The sequence below is a fragment of the Polypterus senegalus genome, chromosome 13 (assembly GCF_016835505.1).
Source record: "Polypterus senegalus isolate Bchr_013 chromosome 13, ASM1683550v1, whole genome shotgun sequence".
Classification (NCBI taxonomy): domain Eukaryota; kingdom Metazoa; phylum Chordata; class Cladistia; order Polypteriformes; family Polypteridae; genus Polypterus; species Polypterus senegalus.
Genome location: NC_053166.1, coordinates 107,291,168 through 107,307,381, shown reverse-complemented (window position 1 = coordinate 107,307,381; position 16,214 = coordinate 107,291,168). Strand labels below are relative to the sequence as shown.

At 39.0% G+C, this 16,214-nt stretch overlaps 1 protein-coding gene across 2 annotated transcripts in view; it reads right to left on the bottom strand.

Moving 5' to 3' along the window:
• Nucleotides 1-16,214, bottom strand: part of ppp1r12c (protein phosphatase 1, regulatory subunit 12C) — a 252,081-nt gene that overhangs the window by 56,952 nt on the left and 178,915 nt on the right. For both annotated transcript variants that reach the window (XM_039773835.1, XM_039773836.1), the window contains exons 15-16: nt 6,870-6,991; nt 2,614-2,666 (exon numbers count right to left, since the gene is read on the bottom strand). In XM_039773835.1, coding sequence (XP_039629769.1) covers nt 2,614-2,666; nt 6,870-6,991 — 175 coding nt within the window. The remainder of the gene's footprint in view (nt 1-2,613; nt 2,667-6,869; nt 6,992-16,214) is intronic.

Sequence of the window (16,214 nt, the reverse complement as noted above, 5' to 3'; positions counted from 1 at the left end):
TCTGTGTATTTATTTATATGGTTATTATAATATTTTATATTATTATTTTAACTGTAATGTAGGCTGTATTTTAAACAGGCTTATTTCCAGACCCATTTTTTATTATTTATACTTGCATTTCATGTTGTTATTATTTATTTAGTTTGACATATAATAATACTTTTATTAATTTGTGTATGTGTGCATCCATCCAGCTTCTAAACTCACTTTATCCTGACCAGAGGCATCGTCACAGGGAAGCTGGAGCCTATCCCAAGAAGCATAAAGCTCTTTTCTTTCTTTGGTCTGTGCAAATTAAATATTGCATACATCTTATTCATCAGATTACACTGTGCCAACTTTGCCAGTCAGTATGAGCCATGCTACCATGTTCGGACAAGAAAAACACAACTGCAATTTTTAAAAGGCATCCATCTTGTCACATAGTTATTAAAATTAGTGTGGTCCAGTACCATTTAACCTTTTGCAACGGCAACTGAGCATCACAGTGAAACCTATTCATTGGATATGGCAAGTTTCCCCGCCAATTTGACCCATGAACTCTCTTTGGGCCACGCAACTCACAACTGAAATATAAAAAAGGAATCTGGTCACAAAGCTAAGGAAATAAGGGTGGCAAAATGCTGCACAACTATCTACAGCGCTTGTGAAATATCAAAGTTAACCCTAGTCATTAAAATGGGAATGTGACAAATTTGCCAGTCAATTTAAGACAGGTAGTCACATTGGTCTGTACAAAACTCAACTGCAACTTAACAAAGGCATCTGCATTTTCTCAAAACTGTGACAACTAGGGTGGTCCAACATCATTTAACCTTTTACAGTGCCTATTAAACATCACAGTTAATTTCCTTCACTGACAAATTTGCCTGTCAGTCTGACTCATGTAACCACATTGGGACAGCAAAACTCAACTGCACTTTAACAAAGGTTTTCACTTTTCTCACAAAATTAGAGTGGATCAAGGGCATAAAACACTGTATAATGGCAGTCAAGCATCACCTTGAAATACTGTATGTTCATTAGATATACAGCATGGGAATATGACAAATTTGTCAGTCCATTTGACCCACATACCCAAAGTTCAACTGCAACTTAACAAAGGCATCTTTTTTGTCCCAAAACCAGTGTAGCCCATTGCCATCTAACCCTCTGCAGTGGCAAATAAATATCTAATTCGATTCACTAGATATGGGAATGTGCCAACTTTGCCTGTCAATTTGACCCATGTACCCAACTCATATATAACAAAGGCATCTGTCTTGTCACAAAGCCATGAAAATGAGGGCTGCCCAACATCACCTTATGCTTTACTGTGCCCATTAAACATCAGAGTACATCTTAATCATTAGATATGACAGTGTGCCAGGTTTGTCATTCAGCTGGGAAATAACTGAACAGCCCTTTAATAAAGGCACCTGTCTTGTTGCAAAACTGCGAAAACTAAGTTGGTCCAATTTGATGCAACTCCTTTGTATCTGATCAGGTAGAAAATGTGGAAAAATGCTTTATTTTTTCAAATAAATGGCCCATTTTAGTGACACATGTTAATATCTTTTTATGTTGCAGAATATTATGATTGTGTCTTAATGATGAAAAAGTAATTGCTTTGCAAAAGTTGTGTAAATAAGAAACTGGCTGGAAGGAAATAACTTAAGGCTCACGTGAAACAGTCACATTCTCCCTATATCTTTTTGAGTTTTACGCCACACCTCCCGAAGACTCATAGGTGAAGTAAATAGAGAGTCCAATGGCACACTCCCGTGATGGATTAGTGTCACAGCCAGGGCTTATTGCCTACCGATGTTCACTAAATGCTGCTAGAGAAAACTTCGGTCCCCAAGTTAGTTCACAAACACGCAGCACAGAGGCAGCAATTGAACCAACGACCAAAGCTTTAGCCTCCATATATATGGAGAAGGGTAGCTGTTAAAAGTAACTCCATCGTTCCCCCTTTCTGGCACATGCATACTGTAGTAATAATGATCAATTGTTTCTTCTTCGATAGAGATTGCCTTGTGTGTCCAGTGATGTTTATTTTTGTTCATGCTTGAGAATTGCACCCGTAATTTTTAGAAGCGTAGCTTTCAGAAGTGCAAGCGTATTTTTTAAGAAGCAAATGTAATTTTCAGAAGCAAGCGTAACTTTCAGAAGCGCAAGCATAACTGACATGTATGAAATGTAAATTTGAAAATTATTACGAGTTATTTTATCTTACTCCATACATGAGGGAACTGGATAAAGCCAATAAAATCAGTGTATTTCATTTAAACACAGTAAAAATCTGTTTTGGGGGCTATCAGATTGACAATGAAGACAGATTATGGACATCACTGATAATGGATGGTTTTTACTGTTGTAAAGCTATAATAAAAGTTTAGAACCTGAACCTTCCGACATGTACATACTGGAATAATCATACAAAAGTACAGTTTACAGTATGAAGTGGGAAGAAAAAGCCATCAAAGGATAATAGATGAGAATACATGAGTGTTCCCAGTATTATATATGCCACAACAAAGTTTAATTTGAAGGGACAAACTATAAAGAACGTCGATCTTGCACAGTATCTTTTACATTACTTGCTTAACCTAGGGTTGCATTTTAGCTTACCTGTTACCAGCCAGGCCATTAGAACTTTCCTGGTCTGCCAACTCTTTATTTTCCTGAAAGAAAGGAACACAATTACTGGTGCTGAGTCAGCTGGCTCTCAAGTAAATCATTTATTATCACACTTCAGTGAAAATGTTTAATAGCCAATTTGCAGGTCTATGATTGCCAAATGCCACTTCTATTTGTTTTTTTAAACAGAAGACATTAGAATAGAACTCAACTCTGCTGAACAGAAGCCAGATTTTCATCATGACACTCTTATCTGTGATAGTGCCAGAGGTAAAATACAGATTTAAATACCACAATGTTTCACTTTTTACAGAAGTGAAAATGTACATACTTCTGGGCTAAACTCTGCCATTGATTTGAACTGAATAAAAACGTGACTTGGAACATATTTTAATTTTTACAAATATACTATTTAATCCAATCATAAATCCTAAAATATTACAATAAGCCTAACAGTGAAAGTCCAATGGTACAGAAACACTGTAACAAAGTACTAAAAAAATTAAACTATATACAGGGAGTGCAGAATTATTAGGCAAGTTGTATTTTTGTGGATTAATTTTAATATGGAACAAACACAGTGCTATCAGTCAATCCAAAATGTTAATAAACCTGAAACCTGAATGTTTCACAACGGAAATGTGAGTGTGAACATCATCAGGGGAATACATATGTGGGCAAAATTATTAGGCAACTATTAGTGTGCAGATTTATTATGCAACTAAAGGAAAAATGAAAATTTTCCCATCTCACTTGTTTATTTTCATCTGTTATAGTGAGAATAATAAACAAACACCTCAAAATTTACAAATAAACATCTCTGACATTTCAAAAAAAATAAATCAATCAATCAATGACCAATATAGCCACCCTTCTTTCCAATAACAGTCATAAGCCTTTCCATTCATGGAGTCTGTCAGTTTTTTGATCTGTTGACGATCAGCTTTTTGTGGAGCAGTGACTACAGCCTCCCAGACACTCTTCAGAGAGGTGTATTGTTTTTCTCCCCGTAAATCTAGCGTTTAAGAAGTGCCCACAAGTTCTCGATAGGGTTTAGGTCAGATGAGGAAGGGGGGCCATGTCATTATTCCTTCATCTTTAAGGCCTTTACTGGCTGGCCACGCAGTGGAGAACTTCGATGCAAGTGATGGAGCATTGGCCTGCATAAAAATCATGGTCTTTTCCTGTATCACTGTTTGAAGAAAGTGTCTTGAAAAACTGGCAGTAGGTTTGGGAGTTGATTTTGAGTTCATCTTCAATGCAAAAAGGTCCAATTAGCTCATCTTTAAAAATACCAGCTCATACCAGTACCCCACCTCCAGGTTGGAGTGGAGCTCTGTGCCATTACTGATCCACAGGTCCATCCATCTGGTCCATCAAGAGTCACTCTCATCTCATCGGTCCATAAAACCTTTGAAAAAAATCTGTCTTCAGATATTTCTTGGCCCAGTTTTGACGTTTCAACTTATGTTTCTTGTTAAGTGGTGGTTGGGTTTCAGCCCTCCTTACCTTGGCCATGTCTTTGAGCAGTGAACACCTTGTACTTCTGGGCACTCCAGGTAGGTTGCAGCTCTGGAATATGAAAGTACTGGAGGATAATGGGTTCCTGGTAGCTTCACGTTTGATTCTTCTCAAATCTTTGGCAGCTAATTTGCGTCTTTTGTTCTCAACACGTTTCTTGCGACCCTGTTGACTATTTGCAAAAAAATGTTTGATGGTTCTGTGATCACACACCAATATCTTAGCAATTCCAAAAGTGCTGCATCCCTCTGAAAGACTTTTTACAATTTTTGACTTTTCAGAGTCAGTTCAATCTCTTTTTGGCCCATTTTGCCTGAGGAAAACTAGCTGCCTAATAATTCTGCACACCTTGATATAGGGTGTTGATCTCCTTAGGCCACACCCACCCTCATTACACAAATACACATCACCTGACATGCTTAAATCCAATAAGCATTCAAGTTAATACAGCTTGGAGTTGGAATATACGCATTAAAAATGATGATATGGTCAAAATACTCACTTGCCTAATAATTGTGCACACAGTGTATTCATTTGTATAGAGTAGAACTCTTTAATTTTCTTAATCTTATTATTCCATTTCAGAACTATAGGAAACCAAGGACTGTCTGCACAGCAGTGGGTAAACACCATGTCACTGTATCACATTAGGAGAAGACTTTAAATAATTATTTCTCCATTCTCCAGAAAAAAACACTTAGATCAAATAAAAGCTGCAGAGAGGGCAGGGTCTATTCTGACATCACCTGCTGCGAGCACAAACCAATCCAAGATGGGGTGCCAGTGTGTCCTTAGCCAATTTAAAGCGAGCCTATATTGAAAGTTTGTTCTTGGCCCAAATGTTTACAGATGTGGTAAATTCAAGGTTACATTCATGCAAATGTGACTATTTAACTGCATTTAAAATCTCTTTTCTCAATGCAGAAAAAGTGTGGATAAGAAAACACTGTATTTGTTTAAGCACAATTACTGAAGCATCTATTGACAAATACCCACCTTAGTCTGTTACAGGAACTCAAAAGTAATCAAAAGAACCAAATGTTTCACCTTGTACAAATACTGACAATTGGAGAAAGCAGAATGAATATTATAATAAGGGAGCGAAGACAGTAAAGCTGGAAAGTCAACAGACAGGAGTACCCAATAGTATCATAAACATCTGATAAAACTAATATGAGAATGGGCTGTACATTACAGATGGTGAAAAATAAAAAAGTATGTTAAGCACATGGTTCATGCTCTCAACTTCACTTTTGTGTGTGATGAAATGTTTATTAAAATCAACAGGGAAAAAAAAACTCAATGTCATAAATTTCAGGATTATATTAAGTAAAAAGAAAGACTGAGAACAGAGAAAGGGAATTGTAGTTCAGTTCATGAAGTGAGACATACCAATTGGAAAAAGGCTTGTTATAAGCCAGTGTTTTTCAACCGGGGTTCCCGGGAACCCAAGGGTTCCGTGAGTGCTAGCCAAGGGTTTCGCCGAAAAAGTCCTAATGCTATAGGACATACTGGTGGATAATTGCACAGGGTTCCGTGAGCAAGGTAACCATTTCCGCAGGATTACACTCCAGCGAAAAGGTTGAAAAACACTTATAAGCAGATAGGGGCCGAGAAAAGCACATAACAGATGTAAGAGGAGAAAAGAAGTTAATGAAACTTTTAAGCCCTAAGGAAATGATCCGAGTTGAAGAGAGAAGATAAAAAGAGGTGGGTGGAAGAGCAGAAAACCTGGGTCCTAGATATCAGACTATCTAGAGTTCTGATCCACCATAGCACCTCAGAATGGTGTTAATATCCAGATGTACCCAGAGAGGAAAGGAGAATAAGCACCCCCTATTTGAAAGGCCTCATTTAGAACAACTAAAACGTAGGAATATGATGTAGGACAAACACCAAAATACTTTTCCACCTGTTGCTACATCTTTAAAGATTAAGGAATAAGAGAACACAATTTGGAAAGGTGGGTCTTCAATTTCAAATAAGTGAAGGAGAGAACAGGGGAAGCCAAATTAAGTTTGAAGGGGAACATTGATGGCCAACTGTCAGGAAGACTGATCCAGCTACAGGTTGGGTGGAGGGTAGAAGCCCTGTGGTATTCTAGGTATAGTAGAGAAATGCCCCTATCATGTCATAGGTTGAAGTATGTTTGACAGGAGGGTTTTCATTTTCAGACCAATACCTGTGACAAGAAGAAAGGCAAAGTGTGGAACTAACAAAATTTATACAGGGCACAATATTCATTATAATAATGGTCAACCAATGGAGAAAGGAAAGAGGAAAGTGAAACCAACAGGAGAGGGATTTTTCATCCCTCCTAAAGACAGAGGAACACTTATGGAGGACAACAGCAGGTTAAAAACAACAATGCCAAAGTATTTAATTGCATTTTTAAATGGATAAATATGTTAGGCTAAATTGTTTCCAATGTCAAATTAAAGGATGTGAAGGGTGGATTGAGAAGTATTAACTTTATTTATTGAGGCAGCTTTATGAACTAAATAGATTAGAATTATTAGTAAAATCTGACTGAATTTCATTAGTTTACTGTATAAAGAGATTTTTTGGGAGACAGTGTATATGCTAATGGATGTTATACGTTTTCTGATTTACAAAGAAATATTGCAAGGGGCTCAAGAGACAGACTGAACAAAAGTGAGGAAATGTGAAAGCTTTGTCTAGCACGTCTGTGTGATGCAAGATTTTAGAATTTGTAGCATTCTCACCTCTCCTTTTAAGAGCTGTACCATTCCTGTTGGCCGTCGTTCTTTCCGTCCTCTCCGCCGAGCCAATCTGCTCTGTGCATCACCCTCAGGCTCTTCAGTGCTGCTCCCTATAAGGCCGACATCTAAAATAAAAAAAATGTATTTATTTATTTTCCCTTGCATGTAAAAGTATTACATCAAGTAACTGCACATCATATGGAAATAACTGATACAAACTTCATTCAAGTTAAAACTTTCTTTCTCTGTGTAATCAATTAAAAACTTCTAAAGACCTTGTTTGTTGATTACCATAGGAGACTATCTTCTCAAGAAAAGCAACAAAAAGACCTAAGGTTTCTTTTATTTTACTCTGTGATAAAACCTGTGCCTAACCTATTCTGAAAGATATTAGATAATGCATATTTAGACAATATAAACATAAGGTAAACACTTTTATGAAAACAGGTAATTCTACACAAATGTGGTAATTGAGATAATTAATAATTAATGTCGTAATACTAAAGGTCATGTAAAAATGCTGGTCACACCCAGCAGAATGTCTTGAAGAGGGGATCACACTAACAGAGCATTGATTATTAAGATATGGTTGGTAGTAGCTTCAGTAACAGTGTTTGTTTTTGTCTTTCTCCAACTATTTTTGTTTTAATAATATTATTGACCAAGAAACACTGGTTTTATTCAGTACTGCTTGGCCTTTAAGTAGAAACATGCACACTCTAATGATCCAGACCGCCTAAATTACCAGAAACATATTAATTAATTTAATCTGGTTCCTCAGACACTGAAGGAGGAGAGTCAAATTTCTACAGTCACCATCCAACAGAGCAAACTGATGGAGGGGAAGAGTGAACAGTAAGAAGAAGCCGTACTTCATTCTAAAGTATTATAGTTACAGCAGATATACAACATGTGAAGCACATTATTCAAATAGAAAGAAAAGAACAATGAAGGACAAAGTAAACATTGACCATTTTGCAAGGCTTTAATGGCACACAAGACCTTTTAAGACAGCAGATTTATCAGGGTTGCAGAAATACAGTTCCATCAAACTGACACTTGCATTCCAAAAGTGGCCAAACTGTAGTTTGTTTCAATCTTGGCCGTGTGTTTCATCTGATAACAAAGGTGTAAATCAGAGTTGAACTAACATCTTTGCAGAGGCTCCTTCAGACCAGAAGGTGCCAAAAAAACAACAGTCCAAACAAAGAATTGAATTCAATGAATGACAATTGTGATGGACAAAATAACGCACGGATGAGAAAGCACTGATTTTGCAGCTGGAGGTGACTTGCATCTTTTTTTTAAAAACTAGCTGCATTCATTTCCTGGGCTGTCTTAACAGCACTATAGGGCAAAGAGGTGCACTGGGGCCCCTACCTACACAACCACACAGCAAGTCATAACATACACAGATTAGCATAGGGCCCCTATGCTAGTGTGGCCCCTGGGCTCCTATACGTTAAGACGGCCCTGCTCATCCTATCTTGAATATCATCATATATATGAAGTCATATTTCTATAATTCTTCTGTTTATCGATAAATTGTATTATGCTCACTCTCATCTACGGGAATCATCACCATATCATGGAGGAGAGGTTTGAGTGCCCCTGTGACCTGGAGCAGAAGCTCCTGGTAGGGCCTCCCAAGGCAAATTGCTCCCAGATGAGGGGTCAGACAAAGAGTGATTCACATTCCCTAATAATGCAGCTCTATATAGATAAAAAGAGTACCGTGCCCAGTACATGGTTAACAGGGCCACCTCCTGGTGCCAGACCTGAAAAAAGTGCCCGAAGATGAGTGCCTGGTGACCTACCACAGGGTCCAGTTGAGCACAGCCCAAAAACAAATGTGGGATCGCCCTCCTATGGGCCAACCACCTGCTGGATAATTAGGGCCAGGTTCAATGTGACCAGGGCTGTGGTCAGAGGTAGAAGCCTTGGTGAACTGGAACCCAGAAATACTAAATGACAGTTGGGACATGTAATGTCTCCTATCTTGGGGAGAGGAAGTCGGAGTTCGTGGGTGAAGCGGAGAACAACCAGCTAGATATAGTTGGGCTTACTGCACCCACTTGCTTGGTTGTAGATGATGTCTGGTAGTGGAATAAACACTTTGAAGAGCTCCTGTACCTGATGGACATAAATAATGTGGAGGAGGTAGAGCCAGAAGCTGATGGGGGATCAATGCTCATTTTCCTGAATCAGGTCACAGAAGCAGTTAAGCAACTCCGCAGTGGCAAGGCCCCAGGCATGGATAATATCTACCTAGAAATGCTGAAGGCTCTGGGCACTGTTGGGCTGTCAAGGCTGACATGCCTTTTCAATGTTGTGTGGTCTTCGGGAACTGTGCCTTTGGAGAGGCAGTCTGGGGTGGTGGTACCCATTTTAAAAAAGGGGGATAGGAGGTTGTGCTCCAAATATTGAAGGATCATACTCCTCAGCCTCCCTTGAAAAGCTTATGCCAGGGAACTAGAAAGGAGACTCAGCCCAGCTGTGGAACATCACATTCCGGAGGAGCAATGTGAAATTCTTTTAGGACATGAAATGATGAACTAGCTGACTATTGTAATGAGTATTCTGGAGGGGGCATGGGGGTATGTCCGATCAGTCTACAAGTGTTTTGTAGACTTAGAGAAGGTGCAAGACTTTGTTCCTTGAGGGATTCTGTGGTGTGTGTTGGGACAGTATGGGATTCCAGGGACCCTAATAAATGCTATTTGGTCCCTGTATAATCAAATTGTGAGTTGTGTCTGGATACTTGGAAAAAAACATCAGCACCCACCAGCACCAATTCCAGCGGGTGTCTGACTCCACCAGGGCTATGCTTTGTGTCCTGTCCTGTTTGTGATTTTCATGGACAGGACATCAAGGCACAGCAAGGGAGGGGACAGGGGCTCAGCTCAGTGGGCTAAGAATAATGTCACTGCTTTTTGCAGATGATGTGGTCCTGTTGCCTTCATCAGGTTGTCAACTCCTGCACTCATTGGGATGGTTTGCAACAGAGTGTGAAGCAGCAGGAATGAGAATCAGCACCTCCAAATCTAAGGCCATGGTCCTCAGTAGGAAAAAGGTGAACTGTCTTCACAGAGTGGGAGGTGAATTACTATCTTTAGTGGAGGAGACTACATAGCTGGACTTCTTGCTCAGGAGTGAGGGGAAAAGGGATGGTGAGATCAACAGATAGATTGGGGCAGTGAGCGCAGTTATGCAGTTGCTATACCTATCTGTAGTGGTGAAGAAGGAGCCAAGTCAAAAGGCAAAGCTCTCGATTTACCAGTTAAATCTACGTCCCTACTCTCACCTTTTGTCATGAGCTCTCGGTAATGACTGACAGAATGAGACTGCGGGTGATAGCGGCCGAAATGAGCTTTCTCCACAGGGTGGCTAGGCTCACCCTGAGAGACAGGGCAAGACATGCAGACATCCGGCTCAGAAAAGAACCATTGACCCTCCACTTCAAGAGGAGCCAATTGAGGTCGTTTGGGCATCTGTTATGGATGTCCCCTGGATGTCTCCCTGTGGAGGTTTTATGGGCATGACCAGCTGGGAGGAGACACCAGGGAAAACCCAGGGGTCGCTAGAAGGATTATATCTCTCAGATGCCCTGGAAATGCCTTGGGATCCCAAAGTATGAGATGGCAAGTGTGGCTGGGGAAAAGGACGTATGAGCCTCACTGCTAAGACTGTCATGTCCCTGGGCTCAGTGCTAGGATCAATTTGTTCTTTTTTTAATGTTAAGATTAGAAGATGTAATACAGAAACAGTATTTTCACACAGTATAAATAATGCATCTATCAAGTCAAATTATACTACAAACTGGATTCCAACAAAATTGGGACACTAAACAAATTGTGAATAAAAACTGAATGCAATGATGTGGAGATGGCAAATGTCAATATTTTATTTGTAATAGAACATAGATGACAGATCAAACGTTTAATCCGAGTAAATGTATCATTTTAAAAGGAAAAATATGTTGATTCAAAATTTCACGGTGTCAACAAATCCCAAAAAAGTTGGGACAAGTAGCAATAAGAGGCTGGAAAAAGTAAATTTGAGCAAAACGAAGAGCTGGAAGACCAATAAACACTAATTAGGTCAATTGGCAACATGATTGGGTATAAAAAGAGCTTCTCAGACTGGCAGTGTCTCTCAGAAGCCAAGATGGGTAGAGGATCACCAATTCTCACAATGTTGTGCAGAAAGATAGTGGAGCAATATCAGAAAGGTGTTACCCAGCGAAAAATTGCAAAGACTTTGCATCTATCATCATCAACTGTGCATAACATCATCGAAGATTCAGAGAATCTGGAACAATCTCTGTGCGTAAGGGTCAAGGCCGTAAAACCATACTGGATGCCCGTGATCTCCGGGCCCTTAAACGACACTGCACCACAAACAGGAATGCTACTGTAAAGGAAATCGCAGAATGGGCTCAGGAATACTTCCAGAAACCATTGTCAGTGAACACAATCCACCGTGCCATCCGCCGTTGCCAGCTGAAACTCCTACAGTGCAAAGAAGAAGCCATTTCTAAGCAAGATCCACAAGCTCAGGCGTTGTCACTGGGCCAGGGATCATTTAAAATGGAGTGTGGCAAAATGGAAGACTGTTCTGTGGTCAGGCGAGTCACGATTCAAGTTCTTTTTGGAAATCTGGGGCCATGTCATCCGGACCAAAGAGGACAAGGACAACCCAAGTTGTTATCAACGCTCAGTTCAGAAGCCTGCATCTCTGATGGTATGGGGTTGCATGAGTGCGTGTGGCATGGGCAGCTTGCATGTCTGGAAAGGCACCATCAATGCAGAAAAATATATTCAGGTTCTAGAACAACATATGCTCCCATCCAGACGTCATCTCTTTCAGGGAAGACCCTGCATTTTTCAACAAGATAATGCCAGACCACATTCTGCATCAATCACAACATCATGGCTGCGTGGAGAAGGATCCGGGTACTGAAATGGCCAGTCTGCAGTCCAGATCTTTCACCTATAGAGAACATTTGGCGCATCATAAAGAGGAAGGTGCGACAAAGAAGGCCCAAGACGATTGAACAGTTAGAGGCCTGTATTAGACAAGAATGGGAGAGCATTCCTATTTCTAAACTTGAGAAACTGGTCTCCTCGGTCCCCAGACGTCTGTTGAGTGTTGTAAGAAGAAGGGGAGATGCCACACAGTGGTGAAAATGGCCTTGTCCCAACTTTTTTGGGATTTGTTGACACCATGAAATTCTGAATCAACATATTTCTCCCTTAAAATGATACATTTTCTCAGTTTAAATTTTTGTTCCGTGATTTATGTTCTATTCTGAATAAAATGTTAGAAGTTGGCACCTCCACATCATTGCATTCAGTTTTTATTCACGATTTGTATAGTGTCCCAACTTTTTTGGAATCCGGTTTGTACTTTGATCAATATTTACAGTAGCTGTCTTAACAGGATAAAAGGTTAGATGAGTGAGAATTACTTGGCCTGAAATCAGGGATAAAAAAAAGAAACTGTTTAGAGAGTTAGTTGTCCAGATATTAGTGCAACAGTTGCCCAATTTTTAATATACATTTGCTAAGGAGATCTCCAGGCAGCAAAATTATATTGGTCACACCAAACTTCTCTTATCACAGCAACAAAATCTCACTCATACTGTAAAGTTTCCATGTGCACTCAAGATAAATTTAAAAAATATATACGTTTCTCCAGTTCATGTTGACTTTCCTGCTGTGTTTGCTTCAAATGTGCTAAGCCAGATACACCTCCTTTGGCAGTTGGTCAGGGTATATTCTCTCTATTTGCCCAAACCATTTAGATAGTCTCTTCCTGATTCCAAGGAGAAGTGTTCTTTGATTGCACAACTCTGTGATTATTCAGCCGGCCACACTATCATATGGTGTAGAACCACATCAGGAATCTCATATTGACTGTATTAACTTGCAACCTCACTTTTTTCAGACATAAACTAAATGCACGTAGACAAAGAGTTCAGCCGAATACATTGGAAGATGGCTTCACAACCTCCTCTGTCTAATATAATTTTTTGACATACTGCTGCTATGATCCACTAATCAGTCCAGCAAACATCTTTACCATTTCTTATGAACAACACCATAACATACTCAGCTGTTGACAAATAGTCTACAAGGATAGCAACTCTTTCTGTGAAAAAATAAGGACTTCAGACTTGGAGATGTCAATTTATATTCCAAAGTTGTCATGCACAGCTACCAACAACCCCACAGCATGCTGTAAGTCACATTGAGATGATGAAAGAAGGGCACTGCCATCTACGAACAGCAAACATACAGTTCTCAGGCCCCCACACAAGATACTCAATAAGGATTGGCTACATCTTGATTAACAATCCCTAAAAGCCTGCACAAGTTCAAGTCCCCAAAACACATGTAGACAGGACTGATAAAACTACACTGACTTTTGAAATATATGCGTAAATACCAAAAGCTGGATGCATGATACACAGCAGGTCAAAATCTACAATAGTCTCACTGGATCTGTGGTTCATCTATAGGTTTAAGTCTGCATCAGAGTTTTCTGGCTTTCATAAGAAGGCAGAAGAATATGATTCTTCAATTAATGAAAGATATCCTCTTAAAAATGGGAACAACCACCTCACTCTGCCAGTTTCAAGAATTTGGTTGTACCATCAGCTTAATATTGAAGAGATGTATTAACCAAGACATGGCTGCAATAACAAAGGCTTTCAGTATTTCCGGCATATTATTAGCACATATGCACACTCATAGGGATAAAAGGTATACGTGTTCTCTAGCAAAACATCTGTGAGTCAGATTAACAAAATACCACACGTAAGTATAAAGTTCAAGATGCCACAAAAAAGTGCAATGTTAGCATAAAATTAACCACTATAATGCAGTAAACTTAAATTTAATCCTGAAGTACATACAACTTTAGTTAGGTTAATTTCATGAAACATAGGAATTATATTTGAACTTTAAGACCTTTAGTGTTCCAGTTTGTATTATGAATGTTTATATAAAGATTTCATAGAAACGCTATTTAATTAATCTGTATCAAGAACAAAAAAACTATTGAAAGGTTTACTGCCAAATCATGTTATCCATTCTTGATGTTTAATTCAAAATATTGAAAATGAACCAAAATTAAACCAGCAGGTACAACAATATACAGCAAGTCCAATCATTATGTCACTATAGTGAATTCTACTTAACTTTAGAGCCAATTCTTTAACTTACAATACCTAATTAACGCACATGCTCCAAAGCACTACAACGTATAGACCCTTTCAAAACTCTCAGGATAAAGGCAGAGTACTAAAAGGCTTCCAATTCTAAAATAATGTACCTATCAATATTAGAAATGTCACATTAGTCTCAAAATTTAAACTAAAGTTGAAAGAGCATAATTATAACAGCATGCTTTTTATTGAGCTGCTTGTGAGGTTGTTCATATTACCTATACAGGATCATTTCCATTATCATCTACCAATAAAAGTTTGACAAGGTTATACTCATGACATAGGAATGATACATTTGAAGAACGGTATCATCACCAACAGCTAAACCTAATGTTCGGATCTTTTTATTCTTCCCATAGCCATACTACGTACACATATATATTTCAGCGTTTATGTCTTTTCATTTTGCTAATTATGACTTACAGGTTATGAAAACTCAAAATTCAGTACCTCAGAAAAAAAGAATATTACATAAGACCAATAAAAAAATGATTTTTAATACAGAAATGTTGGCCTACTGAAAAGTATGTCCATGTACGCACTCAATACTTGGTCGGGGCTCCTTTTGCATGAATTACTGCATCAATGCGGCGTGGCATGAAAGCAATCAGGCTGTGGTACTGCTTAGGTGTTATGGAACCTCAGGATGCTTTGACAGCAGCCTTCAACTCGTCTGCATTGTTGGGTATGGTGTCTTTTATCTTCCTCTTGACAATACAAATAGGTCAGGCGAGTTTGCGGGCCTAATCAAGCACAGCGATTTCATGGTCATTAAACCAGGTATTGGTACTTTTGGCAGTGTGGGCAGGTGCCAAGTCGTGCTGGAAAATGAAATCAGCATTTCCATAAACCTTGTCAGCAGAAGGAAACATGAAGTGCTCTAAATGTTCCTGGTAGACTGCTGCACTGACTCTGGACTTCATAAAACACAGTGGACCAACACCAGCAGCTGACATGGCTCCCCAAACCATCACTGACTGTGGAAACTTCACACTGGACCTCAAACAACTTGGACTCTGTGCCTCTCCACTCTTTCACCACACTCTGGGACATTGATTTCCAAATAAAATGTAAAATGTACTTTCATCTGAAAAGAGGACTTTGGACCACTGCACAACAGTCCAGTCAGTTTTCTTTTAAGCCCAGGTAAGACGCTTCTGACATTGTCTCTGGTTCAGGAGTGACTTGACACAAGGAATGCGACAGTTGTAGCCCATGTCCCAAATAAGTCTGTGTGTAGTGGCTCTTGAAGCACTGACTCCAGCCGCAATCCTCTCCTTGTGAATTTCCCCCAAATTCTTGAATGGGCTGTGCTTCACAATCCTCTCAAAGCTGTGGTTATCCCTGTTGCTTGTGCACCTTTTTCTGTCAAATTTTTTCCTTCCACTCAACTTTCTATTAATATGCTTGGATAAAGCATTCTGTGAACAGCCAACTTCTTTAGCAATGACCTTGTGTGGCTTACCCTACACTTACCCCTTGTAGAGGGTGTCAATGACTGCCTTCTAGACAAATGTCAAGTCAGTAGGCTTTCCCATGACGGTGTGGCCTACTGAAGCAGATTGAGAAACCATTTAAAGGCTGAGGACACCTTTGCAGGTGTTAATTAGCTGAGTGGAGCGTGACACCAAGAGTCTACAACCTTTTCACAATATTCCAATTTTCTGAGATACTGAATTTTGGGTTTTCATTACCTATAAGCCATAACCAGCAAAATGAAAAAAAAAATTAAATAAATAAATAAACGCTTGAAATATATCACTATGTGTGTAATGAATCTATATGACTTTTACTTTTTAAAATGAATTACTGAAATAAATTCTCTTTTCGATATTCTAATTTATTGAGATCCACCTGTGTATATATACATAAACACACACACAATATATATATATATATATATATATATATATATATATATATATATACACACACATACATATATATATATATATACATACAGTATATACATACATATACAGTGGTGTGCAAAACTATTTGCCCCCTTCCTGATTTCTTATTCTTTTGCATGTTTGTCACACAAAATGTTTCTGATCATCAAACACATTTAACCATTAGTCAAATATAACACAAGTAAACACAAAATGCAGTTTTAA